A 17464-nucleotide genomic window follows, 5' to 3' on the forward strand; every position below is an offset into this window, starting at 1 on the left:
CTCCATGCCACTGGAATCAAGCTATCCTGGCTGATGAGGGCTGAAAGCCCGAAACCGGTCCTGTCATGCATGTTTCCAGTCCAGGGAGGACCTGGCTTGGCAGTTCGGGCTGGACTGTTCCCATGGGGCACAGGGTCAAGACTGATTTGCATATGGCTAGGTTCAAACTGGAATGGCATGGTGAGCAAAAAAAGATGGATTTAGACCCAGAGCTCTGTACTGGGGTGTATGTATGACATTGTTCTGCATTCTGTCCATCAACTGTTGATTTTGCAATCATCACCCCGAGTGGGACAGGCATGCTCAGACGTGAGTCCCGTGCTCTCCATGCCACTGGAATCAAGCTATCCTGGCTGATGAGGGCTGAAAGCCCGAAACCGGTCCTAGCATGCATGTTTCCAGTCCAGGGAGGACCTGGCTTGGCAGTTCGGGCTGGACTGTTACCATGGGGCACAGGGTCAAGACTGATTTGCATATGGCTAGGTTCAAACTGGAATGGCATGGTGGGCAAAAAAATGATGGATTTAGGCCCAGATCTCTGTACTGGGGTAAATGTATGACATTGTTCTGCATTCTGTCCATTAACTGTTGTTTTTACAATTATACCCTAGAGATGGCATGACCCTTTAACACAAAGCTTTTTTACCTGGTATTCCTAGGTCCCACCACCCTCACTTGGGACTTGAGATGGTTTGCGGAAAGGTCCAGGTCTGCCATATGCCCTACATACAGCTTTATCAATCGTTGCAGCCCGTTGGCAGTCCTAGACATGAGGACAGCATCGTCCGCATATAGAAGAACTGGTAAACGGCGAACACCTACTAATTGGATGTCTAGATCTTGTTCCAACAAGGCCACCTACAAACCATTGATATACAGATTGAAGAGAAAGGAGGCCAAAATACACCCCTGGCGCACCCTTATCTTCCATTCCAGGGACGAAGGGTACTCCCCCTCTGATCCAAATCTAACAGTGGTGGGCTTGCAGGAAAGAAAGCAAGGCCGGTTCGACCCCATGGATCAAAGTACAGCCCACAACTTAGCTCTGTTAACATGATCGAAGGCTGAACTTAGGTCCATGAAGGCCAAGTGTATCAACCCTACCCTTGATCTAGAACTCTTATTTATCAACAGCATAAGGTTAAGGATCTGCTCCACTGTCCCCTGGCCGGGCCTAAACTTGTACTGAATCTCTGTGAGAATGTTCCCCTCACTAGCTCACAATGCCAAACAATCCAACAAAACCGTCCCCAGGACCTTAACTTCGCTGTCCACTAGGGATATAGGACGATAGCAGTCAGGATCAGTCCTGCTCCCCTTCTTAAAAACTGGTACTGTGATGGAGCTTTTCTAGCTAGTGGGCATCTTCCCTCTAGCAGCTGCTTTGAAGTGCTGCATGAGCAGGGAAGCTCATAAATCCACTTCAGACTTGAAAAATCCCGGAGAATGCCATCTGGGCCCGGGCCTTTCCCCTTGGAAATGGCTTGGATGGCTTTCTTAACCTCCATCCAATAAAAAAGTTCAAGCCTGGTTCGCCAACTTCTACATGGTGCAGGATCACTGCTCTCTTCCAAGTGATAGATAGCCCCAAAGTGCTGCTGCCACTCCTATGGGGGAAAGAAGAAGATCTGAGTACAGACCTGATCCGTTGCAAAGATGGGGAAGTTCTATATCCACCAAATCTCAGCCATACTGCTTTATTTTCCCAAAACATAAACATTTATTTAAACACTGAAGAGACACATTTGAAAGACTTTGGGTAAGATTGAACTTTTGTAGGCGTTACAGATTGCAATGCGTACGTCTTGATTGCCGTTCACCGGAACTGAGTCATATAGATAATATTGAGCCTGCGTATGCGTGCCCATTTGAATGTCACATTTGTAGGCCCAAATTGGCTTCTGTAGTCAACAATGTTAACAATTTCTCCCACTGACATGCACTGATATAGTTCAGCTAATTTTTGTCCATGTTGCTTTAGTGATTTTTCTGGCACACTTCCTAAGACTTGCATTTTGACCGAACTACTAGATGATGAGACAGGGCTACCTTAAGGTCTTAATTTTTTTGCCTTGGTAGGCCCCACTGTGATGTGTATGTTGTCCAATCTTTGCAATTTCCGTTTAAAAAATGGCTTTTGCCATTATTACCTCTCAGCCCTCATGGTGAGTTTCTCACAATCCCTGTCACTCTACTTTTCTTCCTGACTTTTATTTTTTTCCTCTTCATCATGCTTTCTGATACTCTTTCATCCACTTTATCACATTCTGCCAATCCTTGCTACTCTTTCTTCCTGTCATCCGGCCTTCCTCTCTGTCTCCCTTCTTCTCATCCAGTATTTCTTCTTTTTTCTTTGTGACAATGCCCCTGTAACAGTCTCTTTCTCCTGGTCACCATTTACTTGATCTTATTTGTGACTGTATTCCAGTCACTCTACAAATGCTTTTCACATCCTCCTTCACCCAATTCACAATTTTAATTCTGGGTGTATTGTAGTGGGCATAGGCACATTCTTCAAATAAAGTATCAGCAGCTGTAGGTACAATGGCAGCTGAGTGTCTATCTCAAGAGCCAAGGGAAAACAAGTAATTTACTTACTTTTTGCCATACACAAGGTATCAAATCTTGGTAGTATCTAGCTCTTAGAAAAAGGGGAATTACCACATTAGTCTCTTTTGAGGTTTCATGACACCATTCAGCACCACAAGAGTTGTTCACCATGTGCTGAACAGCGAGATCCATAGGGCTTTTGTATTCGGTGGGCCTGACCAAGCCTAATTACTTTGGTCATGAGGTGACTGGAAATAATTGACATAAATAGCAGCTACAGCCTATATTGATGAACAGAACTATACTAATAGGAGCCCTTGGTTATTATCAAACTGTCATAGAGGGATAACTTGGTGTTCACCTTTATATGTACAAGATTGTATGTCTCTTATGCCTCTTTGTGTGCCATAGAATGTGTCTAATAATTTTCAATCTAATAAAAAATCTTCAGAGTCTAGCTTATGTTTCATAGCATATGATTACTGAACCGGCCACCCCTTTCACTAAAACTATAACATTGCATTGTTCTATGCTTCATAACATAGAACTAAGCACTGGTATGGTTCACAAGAATATCACCTTGTTTGACCAGCTCCAAAGGTTTTGACTCGGTGGGGACATGTTATTAGACAATAAACCAGCAAATTGTACACATTTGCAAAACTGGAAGAAGTTGTAGTCAAAATAAGCTCTTGATCATATATATAAAATACCAAGTCCTATCTGGAAGCAGCCATTCTCCTAGCCCAATGGATATTCTACCAATTTAAAATGTTCAAATTAAAAGTACAAGACAGTAGAAAAAGAGGGTAGATACAAAGGACATTATCATTTCCACTTTTTTATTTAGACATACATATTGAACATCATAGAGACCTACATTTAGGCATGCTATTTAAAATGTGTAGTCCATTTCTTCCTTTTTTTTAAATATAAGTTTTATTTTGTTGCAGGTATTTTGGGGCACTAGGTGCCAGGGTGATTTGTGACAACATACCTGGACTTGTGAATAAACAACGACAGCTGTGCCAGAAGCACCCCGACATCATGCAGGCCATCGGGGAGGGAGCCAGGGAGTGGATCCATGAATGCCAGCGACAGTTCCAGCACCATCGATGGAATTGCAGCACTATTGACAGAGACCATTCTGTATTTGGCCGAGTTATGCTAAGAAGTAAGATGTACCACTTACCTGTCTCCCCATAGCTAACCATAGGAAATGTACTGCTTTCCAAAGCTCTTTTACCTTACAACTGTTCAATTATCGGATCATCTACAGACGTCTATGCAGTTGGAGGCCAATTCAATAATTTCACTTTGAGGACCGTTCTAGTTCATTTTCCTAGACTGGTGAAGCTTAACCTAATTGCTTCAAACTTCAAACATTTAATGGCATGTCTATGTAGAGGAGGTTGAGACACAATCTCCAGTCTTAGCAGATGTTAGGACACATTTTGACAATCTACATTCAGAAATAGTTGCAGCATTCATTAGGGCCACAGCCTTTTTTAGCTATAATAAAACTTATCAATATGGTGGCAAACAAAGTCAAATGAAATGAGCAACGATAGGTAAAAATAATTTTGATCTCTGAGCGGAAATGCAAGGCAAATCTAAGATATAGATTGGAATACCTTTCGATAGCATGAAGATTATATAAAGAGATTGCAGTTGAAAACCTTTTTAAAATTTAACTCATTTCTGAAGTTTCAAACAAACGTCAATGTAAAAGACAGGTTGTGAAATCGTCTAATTTTTTGGTTGTTCATATCTTGGTTAACAGTCTGCCACAGAGAACCTCTAACTTCATGCAGTATCATATGGTGATCAGAAAACATGCCCACAAATGAAGTGAGACAAACAGTCTCAGTAGATTCTTGCCAATTTTGGTATTGAGAACAAAATATCTGAAATCTTTATTTTTAATTTATAGTGTTTTAAAAGATCAAGATAGTTTATGCAGCCTGTGTACTTTGGATTTTAATACAATGTGTTATAAAATGTAAGCTATTTAGACTGATCTTATTGAGGTAGAATTTAGGATAACAAGTGTATTTTGCAGTGCTTAAAGGATCAGTTGCAGGCAAAAGGAGATGAGACAAATTTGCATCCTCTTTAATAGTTGGTGACCTCTCCTAGTAATCACAGATAATTAGAAGCATTAGCTCATGCATTTCCATCTCAGTTTTTGTTAACTGTTGGGTCTTTGTAAAGCGAGTGAATATATCCAGACAATTGATCTCTTGCACTCTGGGTCTGAAGACATCTCTTGGGTGTGGACCGTTAAAGATAAAAAAACATCTGGAGTTGCTTGCTGCCTTGTGTGGACAGTTTGTAGCATTAAATGTATTACATTTTAATGGATCATAGAGGAGCAATGCTCTTAATCCCATCAGCTCTTTGTGAATAGGATTGATTGCATGTGTGCTGCCATCTGACGATTATCTCAATCGGTCTTATGACTTTAACAGCAGTTAAATCTTGAACTTGAAGAATTCATGCTGACCTGCATCTTACTGAGAAAGATTGGATTCTCTTATTTCTCTTTGCACCGATGCACAATTTGTGTTAGTAAAGTATGCCCAAATCATCAACAGACCCTATACAAAAGGGAGGTCCAAGTACTAATGCTTGGTTATGTGCCCATTCGTGAAGATTCAAGTGCTGATGTCTTTGAGCTTTTTATCTATCATCTGATTGCTGATCCAGTGGAAAAGTATTTTTGCTAATTTCTATCATCTGGAACCAATTTAATACCTAACAGTCCCTTTCACACTCCATGAGTTTAAAACACCTTACCAATTTTTCTACCATCTGTTGTATTCTCTTTCCTCTTCAATGAATCTTTTTCAGTGGTCAGGGTTTGGCAAAGGATTCACAGAATTCTCAAATAAGAACCAAAATAAAGGAATAATCATTCAATATAACTAAATGACATTAATAAAGACAAACTCAGTTTGCTTATCAATATGCTTTATCTAAATATGTGATGGCTCATCAAGTATAATACAGCTCAGTTCATAGATCACACAAGAGAACAACAATATAGTAATTTACAATTATACATCCCAAATATACGGGTCATGAGAGAGTGGATAGGCACAGAGACAAAAGAGTAAAAACATTTGCAAATAAGGTCAATGCAAATTCAGAATATCATACAAACCTATTGCGCAAATTACTAGAAGTCTGGAAAACTACGCTCCGGTCGAGAGAGTAAGCTATGGCTTCCTCAAGAAGGTATGAGGAGCAAAGTCACAGAGTCAGGATCAGCAGAACAAAAGCCAGCCAACTCAGTTAGGAAACAGCAACACAGCTCTTTTCTCATGCCATATATACAACAATAAACGCACATCCAACCCTTTCAGTACTAATAGTTATACCCTTATTCGCTAAATATCCAACCCCCCATGCATCATCACACGGAAAATTCTTGAATCCCATTGGTTTAAACCAAGGGGTATTTAGTCACTCCACTTTCGATGTGCCTAACATTTAAACAGTTCCTTTGTCTTTAGATAACTTTCATCATTAACCTTCAGCAGAGGAAAGTCAGATGATCTCTTCCACGGCTTGCAAATTTCTCTAATGTTTTCAATCTTATAGTACAAGTGTCCACATACTCCGCTCTACAAGGAAGTTCCATTCATAATGTTCATTATTTCCTCCAAGCAATCTTGGCCATCATCAGGAATTCATGAAGGACAAATTTAATTAATTTTGCAGTCTACATTCTAATAAGCAAATTAAAACCCAAAAATACTCTTGAGGCCTTCTCTGCAGAACAGTAACCTGTGCTCTAGGAAAGACAAATACACATGTGATTATCGTTGTCATTTTACACAACTCCACTGTTAATGCTCTATAAATGATTTGGCTTTTGGCTGTTATTTATGCACTAAGTGTGTGCATTTGATGCCTACTACAAAAGTACCACAAACACTCATTTCTCCCAGCACGCACTTGCGCAGTTTCGATTGTTCCTATTTTGAGTTTTGCAGTGTTCATTTTCACACAATTTTTTAAATATTCCACACAATGAGGAGTTTAATCCGAGCAGGTTTTATTTCGCGAAAACCCTGCTCCAACAACTCCCCCCTTTTGATGGCGACTTGAGCCATCATAAAAAAAAAAATCTGATTGTCATCATGTTATACTACCTAGAAAGCAGTAGATTTCTTCTGTTTCAACGTAACTCCATCTATATCCTTTACTATTTCATAATATTTTCCTCTTCTGTCTTCCAACTCTATTTCTCTCTCTTTCACTTTCCTGCTCTCCTTTTAGTCTCTAGTGTTTGCTTCTTACACTTACAACATTTATATATTTATACCAGCATTAATATCCCTGTAGCAACAGCAACTATTGGTGTTAGTGGGAAACATCCTTTACGACGCAACTTTTACCACGCCGTGCCTGTACAACGCAGGTTTTTCAACGCAAGTCATTACAACAAATTGCGCTGGGGGGCACTCTAGGATAGGTAATAGTTTAATTTACTATCCAACACCTTCCCTACTATCCACGGGGACTGGAGTTGGAATAGTAAATTAAACTATTCACTATCCAGCACCCCCCAACGCAAGTCATTGTAACGACTTGCGTTGAAAAACCTGCGTTGTAAAGGCATGCGTAGTAAAAGCATGCATTGTAACAACGTACATCCGGTGTTAGTATTTTACCTAGCAAGCTATTACTAAAAGTAGAAAACCTATTACCCACTGAGAAGAAACCCTTACCAAGTCTCTCCCAAACACCGTCAACCTTCAGTTCAGTTAAATCATCCAGTAAAGGTGTAATATTTTTAATATATCTCTCCAGATCCAGCGATATATGTGCAACACACACTCTGCCCTCTTTTGCCAATAATACATCAAGAGCAAGTCGATTTTGTAAAACCATAGATCTTATAGCCTCCATTTCTGTATCAATCATTAAGAAACCACCAGCAGTGTCTGTTGATAAACGATCAACCACTGTGGACAATTTTATAAATGTATGTGAATTCAAAATTACTCCAACTGAAGGTGTCAATGATCCAAAAATGTCACCCACAATCTCTGCAGCACTAATTCCTCTTTTATTTCGGGTTAGTCCACTCTTCTTTTCATTGGTTCCATTACTTATATCCAAATGGTAAACATTTGGAAAGACAAGTCCAATATAACAACACCCTTAACAATGTGCAGGCAACCTATAATAGGCATTATACCACACACATAATATATACCAGGGAAAACAGGATCCGTACCACCTCTTATTCCCCAAACCCCTGTAATTAGGAAAATATGGTCACATTCACTAGAACCAATGAAATTATTAAAGTGTGTTTTCTGTCTTAGTAGACAAAGCTTTCCCCTATGATGCCAATCCTGAGTCATTGCAGCATATTTCTCACCCTTTTTGTAGTCTCCTCAAAAAGCCCATGGAGGTATATGGGACTTTTGCTCACCAACTTTCTTCCAAAAACTCTGTCTCCTATCTTGTAAAAAAAAAAAAATGTAAAATGGCTTTTGTATAGCGCATTCTATCACTCCAGGGAGCATCTTGGTGCTGTGAGCCACCCCAGAATAGAAAAGGGTGAGTAAGCTGGAACAGCTCTCCGAGATAGATCATTACACCAAAGCCTTACAGGCCACGTCAGTGAGCGTAAAAACCCAGGTCTTTAGGGCTATCCTAAACAGAGATTCTGTTGAGATTTGACGAAGTGCGGGAGGAAGTTTATTCCAGGCTCTGGAGCCTAACACTACGATGGATTTTCCACCTTTGGTCGCTAGTCTGAATTTTGGGACCCTAATTTAGGGTCGCGGCTGCTAAAATATGGAACAGCCTGCCCATTAACATACGTCAGATCCCTCAACTTCTTCCATTTAGGAAGTGCATCAAGACCTGGCTTTTCCCTTAGACCTCCCTGCCTTTACATATTTTCGGTCTCTTCCTCAGTAAAGTATTCTCCAGCGCCAGGAAGCCTGCAAGGTATCAGATGCGCTATATAAATAATTAAAATAAAAATAAATAAATAATAATAGTAGATTGAGGTGGGAAGATCTCAGATTTCGAGTTGGAAGATGTCGTTTGAAATTGTTGGAAAGATATCTGGGTCCTTGTGCATGATAGGCTCTGAAGGTGATGATCAAGATTTTAAACAACAAGCGCTTATGGATAGGAAGCCAGTGGAGGGCACGGAGTGCGGCAGAAGCCGATGATTTCCTGGGCCAGCCTACGACAAGGCGGGCGACGGCATTCTGGACCATCTGCAACCTGTGGAGCACGGTCTTATTAGCTCCAGCATATAGACTGTTGCAGTAGTCCAGTCTTGATGTGATAAGTGCCACCGCCACCGTCTTTCTCGTGGACAAAGGAAGGAGATCGAAAAACTTCCTTAGCATTCTGATGATGTGAAAGCAGGAACTTGCTACCCCAATGGCTTGTTGCTTGAATGATAGAGCATTGTCGAACTTAACACCTAGATTGCGAGCAGAGGAAATGGTGTTTGGGGGAGCTTCAGCGCCTTCAGGCCAGCACTGCTTAGGGGAGAATGGGTTTTGCGAGCCGAATGGAAGTATTTCTGTTTTTCCAGAATTACACTTCAAGTGGTTGGTCTTCATCCATTCGAATGTCGCTGTTAAGCACATTTTGAGGTTTTCTCCAGCTTGTGGTGACTTCCTGTCGAGTACCAGAATGAGCTGCGTATCGTCAGCGTAAGAAATAGTGCTGATCTGATACGAAGAGATTAGCTCCATCAGGGGTACCATATAGAGATTGAAAAGTATCGGGCTCAAAGTAGAGCCCTGTGGTACCCCTGTTTTAATCGGTTTTTCCTCAGATCTATATTGGCCCAGCACAGTGATTTGTTGTCTAAGGCTCAGGAAGTTTTGGAACCACTCTAGCACTACTCCGCCTATCCCTGCGCTCCGGAGACGGTCAATCAGAATGGTGTGGGAGACCGTGTCGAAGGCCGCCGTTAGATCGAGTAATATCAAGACGGCCTTCTTTCCTAAGTCCATAGCGGAGCGCAGGGATTCAGTGGAGAATAGGAGTGCAGATTCGGTTGAGTGTTTAGACCTGAAACCCGACTGATTAGGATGCAGGACGTTGTTATCTTCGAGATAAGTGGTGAGTTGGCGGTTTACAAATGACTCAGTCAGTTTAGATAACAGCGGCAACAGTGAGATGGGCCTTAAGTTGGAGAGAGTGGTGGGGTCGGGTAGCGGTTTCTTTTGGAGGGGTTTAACCGCGGCTAATTTCCATTCTGATGGAATCTCTGCCGTTGCCAAAGATGAATTGATGATTCCATTCACTATGGGGTTTACCTCATTGACCAGAGCTCTTAAGAACATGGGAGGACATGGATCAAATGGTGATCCAGACTTGCTAGACAGAATGGCCTGACGTGATTCCTCCAAGGAAATGGGAGCAAAAACATTAAAATGGGGTTTTGGTAGAATGTTTATTCCATTTGCTTCTATAGGTATGTTTTAAAGAGAGGTTGAAGTTAAGGTTGGAGGTGGAAAATCCTTGACGATAGCTTGAATTTTATTGTCAAAATAATCTGCTATAGAATTACACAGTGGTAGCGAGGGCGGAATACCTTGGGCAAGCGCCCTAGGATCAGTAAAGCTATTTACAATCTTGAATATTTCTTTCTGATCATTTCCTGAAGATGCAATAGCCTCTGAAAAGTGGGCTTTTTTTGCTGATTTAATGGCAGCATGATACTGTCTATGCGCTGCTTTGTAAATTCTATGGTCTTCTTCTGTGTATTTTCTGCGCCATCTGCGCTCTAATGATCTCACTTTGCCTAGTTCACTCTTTAGAGTGGAGGAGAACCAGGGGGCACTTCCTTTGGTTTTATTGCTCATTGGAGTTATTTCCTTCAACAGATCTTGTTGGTTACTAAGAGTTGTAATCCAATCACAGAAATGTTGATTGTCTATTGTAGTGTGGCCGGATAGTGTCGGTTTAGTCTCTATTACATTTGTTAAAAAATTTGGTTGGGCGAGTACTTTTTTCCAATCAGGTTTTTTTTCTACTGTGGGTCTTATTTTAGTGTGTCTGTAAGTGTTTAGAGGTGAGTTAAAAGTCACCTCAAACGGGATAAATTTGTGATCAGACCAAGTTTGGACTACTGGGGATGTACAGGTCAGCAGGTTAAGATTTGAACAAATACAGTCCAATATGTGGCCCGCACTATGCGTGGATTCATTGTTTAACAGGGTAAGACCAATAATCTTCCTCCAGATTTATAAATTTAATCTCCTCCTGACGCAAACTACCAGTTAAACTATTTTCTAATAGAAATATTGTAAGCTTCCTTTTTCAAAGAGCAAACTTGTTAGTACACTACACAAAACTCCATATGTCAAAGGCAGGTGATGATAGGTCACCCCCTCAGACACAGATGGAGGTAATTGCTTGCACATGTAACAATTTCTCACATCCATAGTAACTACATACTCATACAATAACTTAGTAAAAACATTTAACAAAAAATCATTACTGGAGTTATTCTTGTGATATATATTATCACTTGTTAATTTTTCAATGTTAGTCTATGGCTCTTCTTTAAGATTTTCCACATCTACTTTTTCACTCACCAAATTATTAGTAATATTATTCTTAGTAGGATACATAAAATAAGGCACAACAACAATTAATGTTAACCAAACTAACATTAATAGTAAAACACTTAAAAAGCAAGCATTAATACATCAATGTTTAAAACTTTGATTTTGATATCCAGTCTCTTGAAGTTTTTCCTTTGCCATTTGCAATACAAAATCAAAACTAAACTAATATTAAAACGAAAAAACTAGGAAAAATTAGCAAAAATAAGAAGAATTGTGTGTAAATATTGTATAGTGTATCCAAGCACTTCTTAAGCCTTCTTGCTTCTCCCCTCCCCTCTCTTTTTTGTATTTCTTTTTTTATATATCTTTAGAGCCTTTAACTGAATTGCAGCTTAAATTTCTGCACTCTACAGAGTGATTTTTCAATCTTCTGCACCCCAATTCTTGCCACAGTTTATTTAGGGGAGCTCATTCTTCAACAGTCTTTTCCTCACAATGATCTGTAGATTTGGCTGTTTCAGCCACCACATATGTCTATTCAGGTTCTGTGTACTTCTTGTTCGGAACTCTTGCTCTCTTTGTTCTACGAACTGTATCATCTTCTAAGTCACTTTGTTCTGTTTGGCTCGATACTTCCATTATTGTATTTGGAACTTTTTCAGTCGGTGTATATTTCATTCTTTTTACTCCCTGTGGACATATATCTCATTTTCTTACCTTTTTCACTTGCACAGAGTTACCAGATCAAGACTCGATTCAAAACTTCTCTTGTTTGCTTCCTTTTTTGTTTGCACTTGTTCTTGAATCAAACTCTCTTCTGCATCAGCATTGACAACAATCTCATGAGAACCAGTAGCTGGTGTCCACTTTATTCGACTTTGTTCAGACACTCTTCCATTTCAGCCTGATCTTGATCTCTTTCATTTGTTTCTGTTATTTCAAGTGGACTTGGGACTCTTCTTGTATGGATTGCGTGTATCCAAGTTGGCATGGACCAATATCACTTGATATGGTCCATGCCAACGTGGTTCCAAACACGACTTCCTTACATGTTTCTTCACCAGGACCCACTCTCCTGGACTTAGGTCATGCACTTGTTCTTGCTGTGTTGTGGTTGTAACTTCTCCAACCTGATGAAACACAGAACGCACCACATCAGCCAATCCTTTGCAATAATCGAACACTAGATCATGAGTTATATTCATAAATTGATTTGATGGAACTATTGGTTGTCTCACTGCTCTGCCCATACTCACTTTGTGGGACGATAATCCAGCCTTTTTTTATCAGGAATGCTTCTCAGACTCATTAAAACTAAAGGTAAAGCATCTGGCCATTTTAGTGCTGGGGATGCACTCACCTTTGAAAGTCTTGACTTAATTGTGCCATCAATTTGCTTGACCACACCTGAAGCTTCTGGTCGATAGGCAAAATGTAATTTTTGCTCAATTTGCAATGCTGCACAAATCAACCTTATTATTTCATTGCTGAAATGTGTACCTCCATCTGTTTCTAAAGAGACTGTGGATCCAAACCTTGGTATTATCTCTCTTAGTAGAAATTTAGAAACAGTTGGACTATCATTCTGTCTTGTTGGCTAAGCTTCCACCCAACAAGAGAATAGACAGACATCTACTTGGGGAGAGGATGCAGCCTTAGAGCTAGAGCGGTCGACCCCGAAGCTGTGATTCTGGGCAAAACACTGAGGGGCATATTCTCAAGAATGTGTGATAACCATCGTAAATTTAGCTTAAAGCAACTTTGCATATCGCAGTCTATTACGAGAAAATAACACTGTCTTAACGTCCAATTCCCAACCCGGTGGCACCATGCGATAGTAGCATGATAACGGGGAAAATGACTTCATAAAATCCAACACAATAAACTAAAAATGCGAAACACAAACTTCAAAAAGTTGCGATGCCCCAAAGCGCGTTACCAAAATCAGTAAAAATTAGTGACAGGCCTGCAATTCCAACACGTAATGCGGGAAAATGCACTATAAAAGCCCATAAAAAGCACACCAAAGCCAATTCAAACTGCGTAGCACCATGGATGCACCCGGACCGAATGCAGACGACAAACCGAACCCCACAAGCCCCATGGAGGACCAGCATGGAACCCGGTGTTCAGGGAAGGGCAAGGAGAAGAGGAAGAGGAAGACAGGGTTCAGTCTGCTGGAAGACCGGATCATCGTCACAGAGGTGATAGGACACTACCAACAACTGTTCGTCACCTCCACTGCGGCACTGAAAACCCAAACGGAAATATGGCAGACCATTGTCACCAACGTCAATGCAGTTGGAGTGTTGAGGAGGTCAATGGAGGAGGTCAAGAGGCGCTGGCATGATGTGCAAAGCAAGACCAAACAGAAACTCGCCGCCAACAGAAAGGCAGCAACGGTGACAGGAGGAGGGTGTCCTGATCCTAGAGCAACAGGGTGAGTAAAACCCAGGGACTTGGGGGACGGGGGAGATGGGCACAATGTCACACATGCATAATCATGTGTAGCACACTGCACATGCACAATGACTGTGGAAGATGTCCCTGATACTCTTGGCACACTGCAGTACACACACAAACACCAAGTAGGCCCCCGTCCACCATGTGCACATATGGGGCCCCACCAAATCACCAACGACACAGCCTATCCATGCACATTTGATGTGAGCCACACTGACCATGCAAGTGACCCTGAATGACCGATAGCATGGCAGCAGCTAAAATACATGACATGGTGCACGATTTGACATGGAGGTGGCACAGTGTGGATCACATCCCTAAAGGAGCAGGTTATACTCTGACATATCTACGTGCACCCACAACTCATGCCGTCCAAAAGATGCAGCAGACAAACAATGCACAAGGCCACAAAATCTGTCAAAGAGTACACATGACCAAAGTTCCAAACATTTCAGCCCCCGAAATGCACACACTTCAAAGGCACACTGCCTCAAAGGGATAAGGGTCCACGAATCCAGAGCTGCAGGGGCGACTCTCCCACAATGCAGCGCACACATATCAATCACAGAATATCAGCAATTTCAGCAATGTGGTACATAGTGCAACACCTACATCACACAGGACAGTGGACACAACATGTTCCGCTTGTGCGTAATAACTGGCCACTCACATCTGGCATTGCCTGACACTGTGTGATGACAATGTACGGGTACTACCACACATCCGTTATGTACTCGAAAAACCCACTGTCTGCCATTATATAGCCAGAACCACCAATACAGTCACAATGTGCATTGTCATGCTGTCTGTATGTGAACAACTGTAAAGCGGCAACATATGTGGGAAACACTGTTAACCTGCATCTCCCCTTAACATTGCAGAGGGACAAACAACACTTACTGCAGAGCAGACCACAAATCCCGTCAGTGAAGATGAAGAGGACAACCTGCACATATGTTCAGACACTCTCCTATGGCTAATGGACAGCCTCCGCACACCACCCCCAGGAGCAGGGCAGCCCAGCTGCCTCGAGGTGACTCCACCACCTGCACAGCAAGAAACACACACCACCACAGCTGTCTCCCAGGACCCCTACGAAAAACACATGGAATTTCAGTGCTGTGTTTTGGGTTGCCAGGTGGAGTTGGCTGATCAGCTGTGGGTGGGTTTCGAGCTCGTGGCAGCCTAGCTCGATGCCATACATGGGTGTCTGAGTCCCATCATGGATCACTTACAGCCCCTAATGGACACCCAATGTCCGCTCCATGCTCCACGGCAATCCTTGGCTGACATCACCGGGGCCATCACTCGGATACAAAAACTGTCTACTCAGACAGGAACCAGAGATGAGAGCACAGAGTTGGTACAGATGCGCAGGACAATTGAGACCATTGAGCAGATGCAGGCTGGAAGTATGGCTGCCTCGGCTGAACACCAGCGAGATGTAGCTGGGATCTTCCATGCCTTGCAGTTCATCATCCTGACATTGCTGCCATTGAACCGGTCCCAGATTACTGCAGAGGGAACTTTGACACACACATCTTCAACCCCTGATGTGTCAGTGGCACCCAGTGATGCAGCCCTATCACCTTCACACCCTGATGTGTCAGTGGCACACAGTGATGCAGCCATTACCCCTCCACACACACCGGACACTCCGGACACAGAAGAAGTATCAGAGGACTAAGATGTGGATGGTAATTACTGTGTGAGGAAGGAGGTATTAGCATCCATCACCGCCATATGACCTGTCCCTGTCTGGTCCTGCCCTATGCATCATGCCCTAGAACAACACATTCCACTGACCCCCGAAACACTTTGGGACATTCAACTGGACCCCAACATGGACTGCCATATTTTTACTGGTTGACAATTACACAGCAATCCTGCTGCGGACTGCGCTCTCCCTTTTCCAAATCACTTTTCAATCCCCAAAGGACTCTGGTTGGCCCACCACTGGGCTTCCATGTAATGTGGGCTTGGCATTGCCATGTACAGCTCCAGTTCCGGCATTCACCAGAATGTGAATAAAACATTCAAAATCACACAAATGTGTCATGACTACGTTTACTCAAGTATGAAAGTATGGATGAATGTATGGACAATTATTGCACAAGAAGGTACACCCTGGTAACTGACATCAATGCACATGTTTAACCCTGAGCCACATGGCAGTTGGATGACTGTGAAGGTGAGTACTAGCTGTGGCCTTATTGCACAATAACAACAGTCTTGCAACCTCCCAAAGTAGGCACATGTCCATGTATTGAATGGGGCTGTGTGTAGGAATGACCAAATTGATAGCATGCCAGAAGTGGTGTCTTACATCACATGTGACACCAGAACTTCACTTCATATACCTACTCAAGTACATCTGTGTGGACACATTCTGTTTTACTTTATTGCATTGCTCCACATGGTCAGAGGTTGGACACCATACTCACATTGCTGATGACACGTAAGTGCACTGACCTGCCAGCAACTATCCCGAACACAATGTGTGACTCACAGAGGTGGAGCAGTCCAAAGAGTCCCCCCCATTGTACAAGCGTCAGTCAGTCCCTCCCTCTGTACGGACAATGCTCATTGAGGCACACGATTTGTCATTCTAATCAACACTCATGACAGTTGGACAGTAGTAAAGTTGCGTTGACTTAATTGGCATGTGTGTGTCAGTATGGACAAGGCAACAGTCACAGCATGCAGGAACATGCATACGACATTTACACGCTGCATGGGAACATGTCGAGGTGCAAGAATTGGGGAGACAAAAATGTACTTGAAATCATTACAGATGGCAACGGTCTTAGCACACCTTGCTTTGCTGGTCGCGTAATGTGATGTTTGGTGTCTGCCTATTGCCCTGTGTGAGGGGACACGACTCACAACCCCTGGGGTCTGCCTAGTGCTCTGCCACCGGACTGCACCAACTGTCTGCTCTGCTGACAGTGATCAGGTGAAAGGGTCCAACAAGGTCACATGTTGTGCTACATTGCCATGTGTGTACTCTCCCCCCAGCAGTATGTCCGAATTGGTAAGGTTGCCAAATGATGCTGTGCTGCTCCGACCATGGAACTGCATCACCTCGCACAGGTGTGTGTACATATCTGTTGATCTACACACATGCATTCAGAGTCCAGATGAAGGCAGATATGTCAATTGTAGTGGTGGGATGTGTGAGCATTCTCCACGATCCAAAAAGGTGTTGGGACCTGTGCTGTGGGTGACAATCCGATGTGGCTACAGGAACGTAGTTACTCGTCCATGAATGCCAGTGCAGCTTCATGGGCAATGTGTTCCAATAGTACATCGCTGTCGGGTTGAAGGAACACCAGGGTGAGCCAATCCATTAACTGGTACAGGCAGATGTGCTCAGTCCACGGCGTTTCCCAATCCGCAACACAGCCCATTAGGGGAGTGCCTCGATGTGGTCACTGCACACGAGGAGTTGTGCAATCTCCCATGCACAACTGCCAGCACATAAGCCAAAGATCAGTGCATCCAATGCACAGCTATCACAGTGACACTCCTGTTCATGGGTGCACCGTCAGGTCATAATCTAATTCAGCTACCGTTGCTTTGGATAGGCAGACCTCCATTGGCCACTCAAAAGTGCATGATCGACAGTGGAACCAGGGCTGGACGCAGGTTACGTAGGCAAGACGGAAGCTCAGACTGAAACTGATTCGCAACGCAGGGATCCCAAAAGATGCAGCATTCTTGCACAGGACAGTTCCACGTGACAGGCGTTGTGCATGTGCCCGGGTATGCCTGACATAGCGTTTGTTAGTCTCTTAGCACTGGAACTCCTCAGACCGGCGGCAGGTCTGTGGATGATATGCTTCAGCTCAGGAGAATAAGTTGTATGTGTGTGCAACGTT

The 17464-nt window shown here is 42.7% G+C and overlaps 1 protein-coding gene across 1 annotated transcript in view; it reads left to right on the plus strand.

The window, feature by feature from the left end:
• WNT2B (Wnt family member 2B) overlaps window positions 1-17464 on the plus strand; it is a 335720-nt gene that overhangs the window by 189749 nt on the left and 128507 nt on the right. Inside the window, exon 2 of the mRNA XM_078644465.1 lies at window positions 3504-3724. Within this exon, the coding sequence (XP_078500591.1) occupies window positions 3504-3724 (221 nt within the window). The remainder of the gene's footprint in view (window positions 1-3503; window positions 3725-17464) is intronic.

Source organism: Lissotriton helveticus, chromosome 5_1 (assembly GCF_964261635.1).
Source record: "Lissotriton helveticus chromosome 5_1, aLisHel1.1, whole genome shotgun sequence".
Lineage (NCBI taxonomy): Eukaryota > Metazoa > Chordata > Amphibia > Caudata > Salamandridae > Lissotriton > Lissotriton helveticus.